The 15,931-nt window shown below is 61.9% G+C and overlaps 1 protein-coding gene across 1 annotated transcript in view; it reads left to right on the top strand.

Annotated features, from left to right (window-relative positions):
• Nucleotides 1-15,931, top strand: part of ADCY7 (adenylate cyclase 7) — a 38,619-nt gene that overhangs the window by 14,990 nt on the left and 7,698 nt on the right. Inside the window, 14 exon segments of the mRNA XM_036832577.1 lie at nt 1,095-1,256; nt 2,113-2,262; nt 2,581-2,729; nt 3,771-3,852; nt 3,854-3,883; nt 7,220-7,347; nt 8,760-8,918; nt 9,136-9,268; nt 12,423-12,434; nt 12,436-12,615; nt 12,999-13,033; nt 13,554-13,637; nt 13,781-13,853; nt 15,109-15,206. Of these exon segments, the coding sequence (XP_036688472.1) occupies nt 1,095-1,256; nt 2,113-2,262; nt 2,581-2,729; nt 3,771-3,852; nt 3,854-3,883; nt 7,220-7,347; nt 8,760-8,918; nt 9,136-9,268; nt 12,423-12,434; nt 12,436-12,615; nt 12,999-13,033; nt 13,554-13,637; nt 13,781-13,853; nt 15,109-15,206 (1,475 nt within the window).

Genomic DNA, 15,931 nt, shown 5'->3' on the forward strand with positions numbered 1-15,931 from the left:
GCTGGGTGCTGCCAGCCAGCTGTGCGCTCGGTAGCTCCTGCCCTCTCTGGGCATCAGATCCCTTCTGGAGACTGGGCCCGCATTGGGTGTGCCAGCCACAGGCCCCTCCCTCTCTCCGGGCTGTGGTTCTGTGACTGAGAACGGGCCCTGGGCTGATCTTGTTCTCTCAGCTCTGTGCTGATGAGATGGGGGTGAAGTGGGAGAAGAGTGTCCACTTGAATGTCTGGCTGTGGTGTTTGGAAATGACACGTCTCCAACTCAAAGAGGCAAAAAGGCACAAATTGGCTCACGTGCCGGGAAAGTCCCGGGGGTTGGTCTGGGGCTTCAGCAGGATGGCCAGATCCCGAGTTCTCCCGGCTCTGCTTTCCTCTGTGCTGTTTGATTCCCTGTCAGGCCACCCCCAGCTCGGGACAGAGGTGCCCGCGGCACCTCCGGGCTGCCCGTCCACCAGCCTACCCAGGCCAGCTGAAAGAGGCAGCCCTTTCTCAGCCAGCTTGAGCTGCACTGGCTGGCCTGGAGCCTGGGCCCAGCCCTGGACGGGCATTGTCACCGGGGGCGGGGGGGGCCCTCTGACCATTGGGGCTGGGTCCTGTGACTGGGGTGGGGTGAGGCTCAGGCAAGCCATGCGGGTGGGAAGCTCGGGGCAGGGTGCCGTTCCCAGCAGGGGCCAGCTCGGAGAGTGGGTGGGGCTGGTGGGCTGGGCTGCTGGGGGTGGCAGGTGAGGGGGCCCTGCCCGGCCTTCCAGTAGTTACCCTTCCTGCGGAGGGAGAGCTGTGGGCAGTGGACACCAGGCGAGAGCTCCCTGGGTCATGAGGGCGGCGGAGGCTCGGCCTCGGCCCCAGACGGTAAATCAGCTCGTAGGAAAATGATGCTGGCCGGGCATCACTTTCTCTCGTTCTAAACCTGTGTCCGTCGCTGCCTCTCGCCACACAGGGTAGGAGAAGGGGCCGACCTGAGGGCCGAGGGCGCCGGGGGTGTAGCCTCGAGTTCAGGCTTCTAGGGCCATCCCCACGGGCCGGGGCTGCGGAGTGAGCCCAGCTGAGCCCTGGGCGGGGGCGGCGTGATGGCCGCGCTCATGACGCCGCTGTGCGCAGGTGCCCTTCTTCCTGTTCGTGGTCTTCGTGGTGTACACGCTGCTGCCCTTCAGCACGCGGGGTGCCGTCGTGGCCGGGGTCGTCTCCAGCACCTCCCACCTCCTGGTGCTCGGCGCGCTGATGGGGGCCTTCACCACGCCCAGCGTCCGGGTAGGGCTGCAGGTGAGGGGCGTGTGGGTCTGGGCGCGGGGCCGCCTAAGGCCTTGGGTGGGGCTTTGGTTTGGGCCGAGGGAGACCAAGGCTGGAGCGGGTGAGTTGGAGGCCTTGGAGACAGAGGTGTTTTGCTGACGGGTGGCCTCAAGGCCGGGCTTTGTCCAAATCGGCAGGTGCCCTGCCCTGCAGCCTTTTCTTTGCTGGCCTGGGCTACCCCAGAGGCTCAGCCCCTCCCTCGAGCCCTGACCCTCGGGCCTCCTTCCTGGGTCCGGCGCACTGCTGCTGGGTGAGGCCCTGTTCCCGAGGTTTCACTCGTTCAGCCCAGAGCCCCATCTGGACAGGGTTGGACGCCCCGTCTGGTGTCCTTTGTGTTGAGTGATTATGAACAGTTAGTGCTGATGCACAGATGTGTTTTCCTCCTGACTGGGCCTGGTGTCTGGTCTGGGAGGTGGGGGCCAGAGCTCTGGGCAGCCAGCCTGGCTCTGTGCCTTCTGCGGCTGTCCTTGGCGCTCCCTCTGGGCTCTGGGCTCTGTGAGGGGATGTGCTCCTGCCTCCCTGGAAGTGGCTGGCTGCTCTGGTCTCTGGGGCCTGAGCCCTTCTGCACCAGGGAATGTCTGGCGGATGCTGAGACAGGCCTGAGTCCTGGTCCTGTGGTCACAGTGACCTACTAGGAGACCAGTGAGTCTAGGAGACCAGTGAGTCTGGATCTCAGTTTCCCTGCCTGCCCACCCCAGGGAGGCTGCAGCCCGAGTGGGTTGGGAGGCCAGGGATCGGGGAGGGGGTGCCGTCACCAGCCCACCAAGGGGGCCGGTGTCCTGGGGCATGGGCCAGGCCTGATGCTGAGCCCGCCATGGCCCGCCCGCAGCTGCTGGCCAATGCTGTGGTCTTCCTGTGCGGGAACCTCACGGGCGCCTTCCACAAGCACCAGATGCAGGATGCCTCCCGAGACCTCTTCACCTACACTGTGAAGTGCATCCAGACCCGTCGTAAGCTGCGCATCGAGAAGCGCCAGCAGGTGGGGACCCGCCTCCCCCTGGAGCCACAGCCTGACCCTGCCCGGCCCCCCGGCTGTCCCCCAGGCCCCACGCCCCGCATCCTCTCTCTGAGGATGTGCTCACTGAACAACACAGCGAGGCACCTGGGGCACCTGGCCAGACACCTGTGCTGGCGTCATCCCGGGGGCTGCTGGGGACACGGGAGGGTGTGTGCCTGCCGGGTTGGTAGCAGGGTGTAGGCCAGCAGCGATGGGGCCCGTGGTGGGCAGAGGGGCAGGAGGGCAGAGAGGATGGAGACCCGGGGCCTGACGCTGCCCTCCCTGTGCCCCACGCGCCAGGAAAACCTGCTGCTGTCCGTGCTGCCGGCCCACATCTCCATGGGCATGAAGCTGGCCATCATCGAGCGGCTCAAGGAGCGTGGGGACCGCCGCTACCTGCCTGACAACAACTTCCACAGCCTCTACGTCAAGCGGCACCAGAACGTCAGGTGGGCGGCTGGCCGGGCCCGTATGCACAGTGTCTCCCAGGGCGGCCCCAGCAGGTGGCCCGCTGCCCTCCTACCTTGAGGCCCAGGTCCCAGCCCGCACGGGAACTGGGGAGAGGTAAATCCAGGCCCCTCCCTGGGCCTCAGTCTCCCACTTGTTCCCCCAGGGGGTGGGGGCAGATTTGATTAGTATTGGGGGAGATCCACTGCCCCCTAAAATTGTCAAACTCTGTGCACGAACGTGACTGTTGGGAAGAAAGGGGTCTTTTCAGATGATTCTCAAAGGGGCACAGGCCCCCCAAAAGGAGATGAAGCCCCACCCAGGTGACTGCCAGGGGACCCCCAGTCCCGACACCTGTCTTTGACTGATTTGAAGGGGCTGCAGAATCTTACTCAGCGGCGCTGACCTGAGTGAAGCGTAGATGTGGGCGCTGTGAGCTCCACCCTGGTCCTCTGCCTGCAGGCTCAGCATTACCCCCGAGACTGGCCTGCTGCCTCTGGGTTGCGGATGGTCCAGAACTGTAGACTCAGGAGCGGGGAGATCTGGTGCAAAATGCAGCTCTGGCTTCCCAGCAAGTCTTAACCTCCCTGGGCCTCAGTTTGCTCGTCTGTAGAATGGGGTTCCTACAAGGGCAGCGTGAGGACTAGATATGTGAAAGCGCTGGGTGTGGAGCTCAGCTGGAGGGAGCGTGCAGTCACATCTTACCAGGGCTTTAGCTCTGAAGTCTGCGCAGAGGTGAAATCCAGGTATAGGGAAGGGGAGAAGTTCCCAGGTGCCTGAGAATCCACCTGTAAGGGCTCCATTCAGTCATCTGTGGTGAGGCTCTGAAGGGGTTGGGGGTTCCAGAGGGCCCCTGCAAACTGGGGCTTGCTACATTTTGCTTTGATGTGAAGCCTCTGGAACTTTAATTTATCCTTATGGTGGGGGGTTTCTCTCCCACCCTGGCGCAGAGGGCTCGCAGGGGGTGATTGGGTGCGGGGGGGCTGGCAGATGCTCAGGGGCTCTTGGCCCTGACCCTCCTGCTGGCCCCACCCCACCCCCAGCATCCTCTATGCTGACATCGTGGGCTTCACGCAGCTGGCCAGCGACTGCTCCCCAAAGAGCTGTGTGGTGGTGCTGAACGAGCCTCTTCGGAAAGTTCGACCAGATTGCCAAGGAGTGAGCCCACTGGCCTGTGCTGCCTCCCCTCCGCTGATGGTAAAGTCAGGAGCCCTTGCCACCGCATCCACGGGGTGTCCTGTGTCCAGCACTGTGCTGAGATGGGTGTGGGAGGCCTGGGCTGAATTTTAGCATTCAGTCAGCAAGCTTTCAAGGCCCATGGTCAGAGTGGAGGTTGAGCCAGGATCCTGTCGCCCAGAGTGTGAGGCCTCTGGGGAACTGTCAGTGCACACTGGGGAATGCACTGGGCTTCACGAGCTTAGAGGGGAACTCCAGAAGGCTGCCTGGAGGAGGGAGACGGCTCCATCCTCACTACGCACAGGTCAGCAGCCTCAGCCTCAGCTCCACCTGGGAGCATGGGAGGACTGTGGAATGCCAGGCCTCACCCAGAACCTGCCTTTTGACAAGATCCCAGGGTGAAGTAGTCTGCACATTAAAGTTTGGAGAAACCTAAAAAGAACTGAAGAGGAAAGGGAACAGTGTTATGGGCAGAGGGGAACAGCATATGCAAAAACCTAGAGAAAGAAAGAAAGCTCTGTGTGCTCATGCAATGAAAGTGGCTCAGTGTGAGTGGGACAGAGTGTGTTGGCGGGGAACATGGTTACAGGGTCAGACATTCAAGGACTTGAGGGCTGAGGTGGAGGAGCGGGATTGACCTAAAGACCCTGGGGAGCATAGCAGGTGCCAAGCAGGGAGGGCACTGGGCAAGGAGGCCTCCAGGGTTCAGGCAAGGCGGGAGGGGTCTGGAGACCAAAGAAGGCTGAGCTGAGATCTCACTGTTTTGTCTTGAGCAACACCCAGCTCCACAGGTGTGTGTAGGGGGCTGGGGAGGAGCCTCAGTTATTCATTAATTTACCACCTGGTCTGGTGACCTGCTGAGTAAGCAGCCCTGGGCTGCCCTCAGGTTGCTCCTGGGCTACGTGCTATGTGGTTGGAAGGAGGGGTACAGGGGGCAGGACTGAGGGGTGCTTATTTAGCCCAGCCTCCGGTGTGTCAGGAAGGCTTCCTGGAAAGTGGTAGCCACTGAGTAGAGACCCAAGTGTAAGATTTAGGACAGTGGCTCTCCGTCCTTGCTGCGTGTTTGAATCACATGAAAGCTTAAGTAAAAACCCGGTAACCCATGCCCGCACCCATGAGAGTTTTTTCAGAGCCTCCCGGGTTGACTCATGTGCAGAGAATCGATGGTTTAGAACTTGATGGGAACAAGTTCTGGCCTCGCACTAGGAAGAGCTGCTCAATCTTGGGAGGGCCTGCCTCACCAGGAGCAAGCTCCACCTTAGGAGATGAGCTTCCCGTCACAGGAGGTAACCAAACTACAGTTGGACACCACTGGCCAGGGGTGCTCTGGAGAACTGTCCCCCCTGGGTACTGTGGACTGAAGTGACTCTGAGGTCTGTTGAGCCGGGAGCCTTCTTTTAGGAGCTTCCTTCCTTCATGATTTCTCTGCTGGAGGTTCCCAGAGGTTGGGCCTTATGTGGGCCCAGGCTCCATCCTCACTACACAAGGCCACAGCTGGCTCTTCCCCTGCCCCAAAGCCAAGGACCTGCCCTTGCCCTTTTGGACACAGCCCGCTCTCCGTGGCAGGCCCAGGAGGCAGCCTCATTTTATAGATGAGAAGAGGGAGGCTATGGCAGGTGCCAGTCTTCAGGCCAGAGTGTCCAGTCCCTGGGCAGACACAGCAGACAGAGCTGGTCCCAGCCTTTTCTCCTGTCAGCAATCAGATTCCAGAACTGTACCCTCCTGGCGAGAGCCAGGGCCTGCTCTCAGGGGTGTCCGCGTTGCGTCTGGGCTCAGGCACCTTCTGTCCCAACAGACTCACACAACTCCTCCAGTCTGTAAGTGCCAGGGGCACGGGGAGGAGCAGCCTGGGGAATGTGGCCTCCTGTAAATCCCTGACAGCGGGGCCGGATCCAGACTGTTATCCTGCGCCTGGCCCTGGAGGAGATAAGGGCAGTGGTGCCCTGAGCCTGTGCCTGGGTGTCCCAGCCCTCGCCAAGCTTCTGCTGCTTTCTAGGAAAGCGCTGTCCTCACCCACCTCCGTTAGGCCATTCAGAACTCGGCATGTGCCAGACGGAGCCCATCGGGAAGCAACTGGCACACACTCAGATGGGCCATGGAGGAGGGCTTAGGAAGGGGACCTGCTCCAAAGGCCTGGCAGGTAGGGGACCTCGAGGGAGGGATGGTGCCTGGCCTGGTCACTGGCGCTGGCTGGTCACCCACAGGCCTGGTGGGCATGCCAGGGAGTGGGCACTGGATCTGGAGACAGAGGGTACCCTGGTTCTAGGAGCCAGCCCTCTGGGAAAAGGCAGGAGGGTGCTGGGGCAAGGCTTCACTGGAGCCCAGTAGGCAGCTTCTCCTTCCTGTTCCCAGAACCCACCCTCAAGGCCTTGATATGTATGGCCACCTTTGCTAAGGCTTATGGAGGGTCAAGTAGCTGCAAGCACCACCTCAGATGGAACCTCAGACCTCCTACCTGGGGCCTCCCACTTCCCCTCCAGGGGCATTTTTTTTACGTGACCCCACCCTCTCCCCACTCCCATCTTTCGTCTCTGTTCTTCCCCCACTCCCCAAACCTTGTATCCCTAGGCAGCAGAGTCATCCCTTGGGTTTACCTTGACGCCTGCTGTCCCCGGAGCTTATGGCACCTGCTACCTCTCTGTTCTCATCCCCCCTACTCTCTCCACTCCACCCACACTGACTGCTGTGCTATGTCTCAAACACCCTTCTGGCCTCAGGGCCTTTGCACATGCTGCTTCCTTCTGCCCGGATGCTCTTCCTCCAGATCCTGGCATGGCTTGCTCCCTCAGTTCCATTAGGACTTTGCTCGAATGTTACCTTCACTGGGAGGGCTTTTCTGGCCTCCTGGGAACTTCCTCTTCCTTCTCATTCCTCATTTTTCTCCATAGCACTTATCATGGGTATCTACAGATTTTATTTATGTAGCTTAGTGTCCAGCTCTGCCACTGGCTGCAGGGATTGTTTTCTGTTTTGCTCACTGCTGTGTCCCAGTTCTGGGGCAGGGCACTCCGTAGATGCTCAAACATTGCATGGATGAATGAAACAAAGGTAGCGCCTCCCTAGAGGTCCTCAGGTGGCCGCCCTTGGTAACACTTGCTTTTATCCCTGACACCTGCTTGGGGTTCGTCCTGCAGACCCCCCGTGTTCCCCGTCCTTTTGCCGGGCCCAGAGGCAGCTGCTGGTGGCTGGTGCCCCAGGAGAAAGCCCCTGGCCAGAAGAGAGGCTGGCTGACTCTGGAGGGTATGGGGAGGTGGCCAGCATGCCTGCTCCCTGGCCCCTGGGCCATCTGCTGACCAGGCCTCCCCTTGCCCTGCAGGCCAACGAATGCATGCGGATCAAGATCCTGGGCGACTGCTACTACTGCGTGTCAGGCTTGCCCGTGTCCCTGCCCAGCCACGCCCGCAACTGTGTGAAGATGGGGCTGGACATGTGTGAGGCCATTAAGTAGGTACCACGCACAAGCCTGGGGCACTGGGGCCTGTTCCCACGGCGGGCCCCTCCTGCTCCCCAAGGCATGCTGGGGAATGCATTGTCCCCGCTTTGCATACGAGGAAACTGAGGCTCCAGGGGCACAGGAGGCTTACCTGGACCACTCAGCAGTGTGTTTGCATCCCTCCCTCTGGGCCCACTGGGACTGCGAGTTCCAGAGAGTGTCAGAAGCTCAGAGCTGAGGGCCATGAGGACGGGCAGCTGGGCCCCGTTTCTCCGGAGGCTGAGCCTTCGCAGCAGCAGGGGAGCTGGCAGGCGCAGGCTTGGACTCCAGGCCTCCGTCTGCTTCCTGTTCCCCCCGTGAAGACCCTGGAGTTGGGGGACTAGCCCTCAGAGCTGCAGGGAGACCCCCAGCCTCCTGCGGCTCCTTGCCACCAACATCCCAGCTCCCCACAAGGCTCTCTGGAGCCCCGAGCAGCCGTGGCGTGTGGCGGTCAAGCGGGTGGCGGAGGGCCAGGCGGGCTTGGCCAAGCGGCCCAGCGTCCGGGGCAGAGCAGGGAGCGGCTGGGCTGCCGGGCAGCGCACAGCTTCCGCGCAAACCCAGCTCCAGCTTCTCCTCCTCCTGAAATCTCACCAGAAAAAAACCCGGCCAGGGAGTCGGTCCAGGTCACAGGCTGGCTCTGCGTCACCGCCTGTGTGACCTCGGGCTGGTGCCCCAGCCCTGGGGCTTACTTCCCTCCCTGGAGCATGTGGAGGTGGTGCGGGGCCCTCTGCTCCCCCGGCTTTGACCCTGGCAGGCTCGGTCCACCCCTAGCCCGTTGGCGGACACGTGGCACCGGCTGCTCCCCAGGCCCTCACGCACTTATCAAAGGGAGCCGGAGGCCTGCTCGTGTTGGGGGTGCCTTGTGCCCCAGGGAACTCTAAGTTGGGGCTCCTTGTACTACGTGGTGCTAGCAACTCCCAGTGCTCCCAGACCCCAGAGATGGGGGTGTATAAGGCCCCCCAGGGCTGGCCCCATGTTCCTTGTTTCTGCTGGGTTTGGGGCAGTGTCTGGATCCCTCTGCAGACTCCAGCTGGGGCTGCCAGGCAGGGGTAACACCCAGTGATAGTATGTTAGGGCCTCCAGCGTGAGCCACAGTGACCAGTGACGGTTGGAATTCCTCCTAACAGCCTTTGAGCTTGGGGCGGCCACATCCATTTGCACACTCCTGGAGATGGGGGGCTCATCCCCTTTCGAGGAGGCAGCCCCCTCAGGCCGAGAACGTTCTCTCCTGTGAGCTGGGCCTACCCTGTTCCCATACGCTCCCCGCACCCTTGCTCTGCCCCCACCCCGTGCCACACCCCCTACCAGGGACCTTGAGCCTGTCCTAGGGTTCAGGGCCCCCCAGCAGCCCTGGCTGGGGTGGGCTGACGGGCCTCTGCCCCAGGCAGGTGCGGGAGGCCACAGGCGTGGACATCAGCATGCGTGTGGGCATACACTCGGGGAACGTGCTGTGCGGTGTCATCGGGCTGCGCAAGTGGCAGTATGATGTGTGGTCCCATGACGTGTCCCTGGCCAACAGGATGGAGGCAGCTGGAGTGCCTGGGTGAGGCTCAGCTGGATGGCGGTGGGGTCAGAGGTCCGGGGCTGACTCTGGGCTGCGGTGGTGGGGTGTCAGCATGGGGTCAGAGAGGGAATCAGCGACCTGAAGGTGGGGGGAGCCTGCCCGGGCTCTGGCCTGCTCAGCCCTGCCTGCTGTGCACCCCCGGGTGGGTGTCTGCCCTCGCTGGGCCCTGCTGCTGTCTGACGCTCGTCTCCCCCAGCCGGGTGCACATCACAGAGGCGACGCTGAACCACCTGGACAAGGCGTATGAGGTGGAGGACGGGCACGGGCAGCAGCGGGACCCCTACCTGAAGGAGATGAACATCCGCACCTACCTGGTCATCGACCCCCGGGTACGAGGCTCAGCCGCGGCAGGCTGGGGGGCGGCGCTGGGGCTGTGCTGGGGAGCAGGGTCCACACCCGGAGCACGGCCCCCATGGAGGGAGAGGTGGGGCCTGCCCGGGGTAGGAGGCAGTGCCCCGTTACTAGGTATGTTCTAGGCCCCAAGGAACAACCTCTCTGGGCCTCAGTGTTCTATGAAAGGGGGATAACAACAGCGCCTACCTCAAGAGGAGAAAAAGCTAATCGAGTGAAGCCCTCACCGTCAACTGGGTGTGTCATAAACGTTCTAGAAGTAATAGTCACTGTTAGTTTATTTTCCATGAGGTTGTCACTAATCGTCCAGATTTTCAAAAGACACGTTTTAAAAACACGCTTTGGATGGGAGTCAGGGAAGCAAGGGATGGCCAGGGGGCCGCTAGGCAGGAGCCCCCGTGTGTCCTGGGCTCTGACCCGCCGCGTGCGCCCGCCCGGCCGGTGCCTCTAGGTCCTCGGTTGGCCCCGCTTCCTTCAGGACCCCGTGGTGGGGAAGGCTGTGAGCCTGCTTCTGGGCCGTGGGCCCCGGTCCTGCCCGCAGCCTGCCTGCGCCGGCAGGGGCCTTTCGTTCCCGCCCGTGGGAGGCCAGCTCGTCTGGGCCCTCGGTGAATCATCCTTGGGGCTTGCTCAAGAATGTCGGCAGTGGCTGGCTCTTTCCAGCTCCCTCTCACTCTGGCCTTTGCCGTCCTCGGGGCTGGCCCGCCTGCCAGTCTCTGGGGCCGCCGCGGGCCAGCCTGTGAGCCTTCCCCGACGCCCTCGGGCTTCCTCCGGCGGACGTTCCCCCTGCGCCCTAGGTGGGTCAGCCATGCTGAACGAGCATCGGGGGAACGCCGCCTGGTACCTTGGGGCTGCTCCCGGCCCGCTATCGTGGAAACCGCCCAGCCCCTCACCCTGTCCCTGCAGCTCTGGGCCCCGCCCACTCCTCTGACCCCCACCCCCCCGCCACCCCCCGCTTCCTTCCTCCCCAGCCCCGTGCCAGCCTCCTGTCCCTCCACTGCCAGGCTCTTTCCACTGCAGAGCCCTTGTCACTGCTGCCCCCTCCGCCCAGAGCCCTCTTCCCTCTGTCCCAAATGCTCCTGTTTATCCTTTTTACTGTTTATTGTCAGTGTGAGCTCCACGTGGGCAGGCTCGGGGTGGGGGTCCCTCTTCTCCAGGCTTGAACCCCTGGTCCTAGGACAATGCCTGGTACAGAGCAGGGCCCCAGATAGCTTGTGAACGAGTGAAGCAGAGCCCTTGACCCCGAGGTGGCGGCAGGCGTAGTCCGGTAGCCCACCCCGCGGGGCCGCCGGATCAGCAGGTATGACCGTGGGCGCCCGGTCAGACTCGTGTTCCAGATGAACGAGGGAGAAGGTTTTAGGACGAGTGTCTCACGCAGGGTTTACTGGGCACCCTGTCTTTTATCTGGCAACACTACCTTCCCCCATCTTTGTTTAATTTTATTCATTCACATAGTTGAAAATTCAAAAAGCGTGAAGGGTGTGCTATAGAAAGTGTTCCGTGCATCCCTGTTCGCCGCCGGCACGTCCGCCGTGCCGGGGACCCGTGTGGTGAGAGGTGTCTGTGCGCGTCTAAGTAGAGGGAAAGACTCCTCTGGCCTCTTGGCTGAGCTGGCGGTAGCGCCTCCACCAGTGTGAACTTTGCTTCACCAGCGACGTAACTTGGAGACCTTCCCTTCTGTGCACAGAGACCACCCTCGTCTCTTCTCATGACTGTGCTGCACGCACCGCACGGAGGCGTGGTGGGGAGGTCCTTTCCCAGCTCTGGCTTCTGTAGGCCTACGTGTGTGTGAGGTGCCCCAAGGGATGAGTGTCCAGAGGTGGCTGGTAGGGCGCCCGTGGCCGGTGCAGGTTGCAGGTGCCCTCCCTGGGCCCTACTTCCGAACAGATGCGTTTTTGCTCAGAACTGATGGATCTTCAGGACCCATTTAATTTTTAGGGACAGTGTCTGGCTTCCATGCCCTAAGAGAGAAGTGGCAGTGACCTTGAACTTGAAGAGCTGGCTGCCGTGTAGGCAGAGTTGCTGACGGTGGAGGGGGAGGCAGAGAAACGTGACCTCCCCAGACCCCCAGGGCAGGTCACTCACCACAGGGTACAACTCACTCTCAGGACCCTGGGACTCTTCACAAGGGCTGAATTCCATGCCATTCCCTCTGGCCTGGCAGACAGACATGGCTCAGGGTTTAAGAATGTTTCTGTCCTAGGAGGAGGCAAGAAGTTTCCAGGAAAGTTGCTGCCTATGGCTTAACGAGTGTTTGTGGCAGTAGGTGTTGGCCCATGTGGGTGTTTGTGGGAACCGCCGGAGACTGGGACTCCTGGAGGGCAGGAATGTGAGGGGATGAGGGGGACTTAACAGGCCTCGAGGTGGCCCGAGCTTGTCCCTGGTGGCCTTGGGGGTCTTTCTCTTCTCCCCCTTTTCCAGTCCTGTCCGGCCTCACCAGCTGAGGATGGTCCCAGGCGGGTTGTTGTTCTTGGCGGGGGGTTGGGGGAGAAGGAGGCAGGGCTGGGCCCCTCCTTCAGGGCCTGGCTAAGCCACCATGTCCCTGGCATGGCCGTGGCAGGCTTGTGGCAGATAGTGGACCCATGCTGTGGTTTGGGGGCTGTACAAGTGGAACTCCCTGGAATGCTGCTCCGTGGGGAGCAGCCCTGGGTTGGCCAGCGCTCCCCTTCTTCCTGGCTGCTCCCACACGAAGGACATGTGCTGCCACATGTGGGTGGGCAGGGCAGGATGCTTGTGGCTTCTTCCCTGGGTGCCATCTCCCTGGGGTGCGTCCACCGGGAGGGGCCGATGGGCTTTCAGACCCAAGGAGCTTCAGGGGCCAAGTGGGGCCTTCGGGCTTGGGGCCTGACCCCACCTCTTGCCCTGGGGAGGCAGAGAAGGGCCTGAGGGGCTGTGCACAGTTGTGCCTGGGGCAGGGACAGGGCCCCGAGCTGGGGCCTCCCGGGAGCCCAGCCAGGGAGAGCACTGGGCTTCCGCCAGTCCCCGAGGGGCTGCAGACCCAGCAGCTGTTTTGCCATTTTCCCTTTTCGCCAGATGGGCCAGCGTTCTGGGCAGCATTGCGTTTCTGGTGGGGCGGGATGGGGCGGGCCGTTCTCGTGCTGAGAGGGGAGGGGCCGTGTCTGTGCCTGCCTGCAGAGCCAGCAGCCGCCCCCCGCCCAGCCTACACCTCACCAAGTCCAAGGGGGACGCGACCCTGAAGATGCGGGCCTCCGTGCGCATGACCCGCTACCTCGAGTCCTGGGGGGCGGCGCGGCCCTTCGCACACCTCAACCAACGCGAGAGCGTGAGCAGCAACGAGACCCCTGTGCCCCACGGGCGGAGGCCCAAGGTAGGACCTCTCCTCCCAGAGAGCTGGGAGCAGGGGCCGCGGGGAGGGGCAGGAGAGCACATGCTAAGGGTGTCCTTCCACTAAGGGTGTCCTTCCGTCCGAGCCTCACTTTCCGCATCTGCAGCATGGTTCCGGGCTCTGCCCTCCCTCCCTCCCTCCGGGGGCCCTTGGGGAAGTGAAGGCATTTGGAGAATGCTCCAGGGCGGCGGGGGATGTCCCTGGCCTCCTGGTTCCCCAGACCAAGTTCAGTTTCAGTTCTGGGTGCCTGCAGCTTGGCCAGTCCTTGCATCCGAGAGTGCCGGAGACGATAGACCCGGTCCAGTGAGGCGCATCACGGCCCTGGGTCCTGGAGAATAACCGTCTCCCTCTCCCTTCCCTTCCAGGCCATTCCGCTGCGGCGCCACCGGACCCCTGACAGGTTTGTGCCCTGTCCCCTGCCTCCCTGGCCAAGTCCTGCCCCAGTCACCTCCTCCAGGCAGGCTGCCCTGACCAGCCTCTGTCCAGGAGGGCAGCTCCACAAGGCCCAGCCCTGACTATGGGTTTCGCCATGGCTTGGGTCAGAGTGTTTTTAGGAGCCAGAACTTCACAATGATCGAGTGGCTGTTGTATACCCACCCTGTAGTGGGGTCAGTGGGGTTGGTGTGATGGAACCCTGGGGTTTAGTGGAAGAGACCTTGGACCGGGGCCTGGGGGGTCTGCCCTTTGCTTCTTGCTGGGCTGCTGGTGGCTGGGTGATGCTGTGTGATGCTGGGCCTTCGCTTGTCCTCTCTGGGCCTCAGTGGGACCCGCCTTTCCCTCCTCCGTCCCGCACGAGGCCCTGGGACCTCCTGCAGGCACCTGGGAACCCCACTTGGGTGAGTCATCTCGTCCACACCCCTGCCTCTGGGCAAGTAGATGTAGGTTCCTGGGCTGATGCCGCTGTGGGTGTCTGATTCCAGAAGCGCGTCCCCCAAGGGGCGGTCAGAGGATGACTCGTACGACGATGAGATGCTGTCAGCCATCGAGGGCCTCAGCTCCACGAGGTGAGGCCCCGAGACCCGTGCTCGCCTTGTGCCTCATGCCCAGTGGCTGTGTCCGTGGTGCTGCCTCCTGAGGGTGGCCCCCCACGCCCTCCCCTCAACTCCTCCAGGCCCCGCCTCTCACTGCCTGTGTCTCCACCCCACAGACCCTGCTGCTCCAAGTCTGATGACTTCTCCACCTTTGGGTCCATCTTCCTGGAGAAGGGCTTCGAGCGAGAGGTGAGGACCTCTGAGCAGCCCCAGGAACAGGGGCTCCAAGGCCTGGGGTGGGGGGCGGGTGCTGGCCACAGGGCAGCCAACACCCCCAGAAGGTCTGCTCAGGGAGGGCGCTGGGGAGTCGCTCCAGCTGCCACTGGGGTGGGGACGGGGCTCAGTGCGGCCTGTTTGGGTTCTCTTCTTACTGGCCTCGCCCCTGCACCTGACACCCCCGTTAGTGGTTCCCCCACTTGGGTTTGGGAGACTTTGCTCCCTTCAAATGCCAAACCTCAGCCAGTGCTGATAGGGGCCAGCGCGCACCTTTGGCTCTGCACTTTTTAGAAGAAAGCCCCAAACTCAGTATCAGTCTGACGGGGCCTGACCGGTTCCCCCTTCTGGCTGCTGTAACACCATGCTTGTGTCCCACTAGTGACCATTCACTTATTTATCGAGGGCCTACTGGTTCTGGCAACATCCAAGGCACGCGTGTGTCATTCTGCCCTCACCTGCTGGCCAAGGTGGGCGACGGTACCCATTTCACAGACCCCAAGGTTTGGGGCGTCTTGGCCTCAGGTGCGGCCTGAGGGAGTGGCCCAGCCCACGGCCCTCTGGTGCTGGGACCGCTCTGCCGCTTCAGCCTCCAGGACTGTGGGGGCTCCCTGAGTGTGTGGGGAGCTTGGGGTCTGGAGGCAGGTGTGGTCACCAGGAGAGCCGCCTGGCGGGCCCCCTGCTGGCTGTGAGACCTGGACAGGCTGCCGGGCTCCCTGAGCCTCGGTTTGCTCGTCTGCGGCAGGAGCCATGTGGGCTGAGATCTTGAGATGGTGCCGGGTGTGGAGGGGCGGGCAGCACAGGGCCCCCACCCGATGGCTTGGGGCTCAGACCTGGCCGTGCTCCTCGGTTTGGGGTGAGAACAGACCCGCCACTAGCCCCAGTCGCAGCAGCCCCAGAGCTCCCATTTGGTTCTCGCCCACGGACTTGGGCTACGGGCTTTACAGGGACCTTGGAAATGAAGTTGGAGACCTGGGCGGGGTGGGGGAGGGGAAGGTATCGCCTCTAAATATAAAAGAGAGACTGCAAAATGGAAACAGATGAAAATTGTTTGTTCATGATGATGTAACAGTCAAGGAGGGGAGGAAGTCAAGGAAGGGGTGTAAGGTTTTTCTTAGAGATGATTAACTCGAGCCAGGGTGGAGCCCAGGAAGGGGTCAGAGCAAGTAGCCTGCCCTGCAGGCGGGGCCTCGGCTGCCCGGCCACCCCTCACAGTCTCTGTCGCCCACAGTACCGCCTGGCACCCATCCCGCGGGCCCGCTACTACTTTGCTTGTGCCAGCCTTGTCTTCATCTGCATCCTGCTCGTCCATGCCCTGCTGATGCCCAGGTCAGTCGGGGGGTGGGCCGGATGGTCAGGCACACTGGGGTCAGGCTAGGAGGGGTGGTGACCTTGCAGATCCCACCAGAAAACCTGCAGGAAGGGGCTGGCTGTTAGAGTTAGTACCTTTAGTCACTTTAGGCGTCAGAGCCCCAGAAACTGGACCTGGCACTGTGGCCCCCATACCTGGCACTGTGGCCCCCATACCTGGAGTTGCCAACGTTTATTTTTAGTTTTAGTTGAACATGCTTGCTCGCTCAAGCCACAGACCTCCCCACTCCCAGATGCCTCTAGCCTTCAAAGTCACCTGTTTTCTGTATGGCCCTTCAGGCATTTCAGTTTTTTGTGACTGTTGCCTGAGGTATTTGGAGTCCTAGAGGGGCAGACTCCTAAAACTGTAGCTGCTACCACCTCCCTCTTAGCTGTGGGAAATTGAGGCCAGGGGGCTTAATGCCTTATCCAGGGTGTGTGGCCAGTACACAGGAGCTGCTGAGATTCACGCTTCTGCAAAAGGGCTCTGTTGCTGGGGGCGGGGGCAGGGGGCTGAGGTCACAGGGAGGGAGGAAGGTCAGCCAGTTGGCGGCTTCTGGAAGGGTAGTTAGGCCAAAGGATCCACTAGGATCGTGGTTCAGGATGTGCTTAATAAAGACGAAATAGGGAACGCTTTTAGATGGTGCTTCTGTGCCGGGCAAGAGTCTGAAGGCTGTAGTATAATCAGTTATTTCTTGTAAACT

Source organism: Balaenoptera musculus, chromosome 19 (assembly GCF_009873245.2).
Source record: "Balaenoptera musculus isolate JJ_BM4_2016_0621 chromosome 19, mBalMus1.pri.v3, whole genome shotgun sequence".
NCBI classification, from domain to species: domain Eukaryota; kingdom Metazoa; phylum Chordata; class Mammalia; order Artiodactyla; family Balaenopteridae; genus Balaenoptera; species Balaenoptera musculus.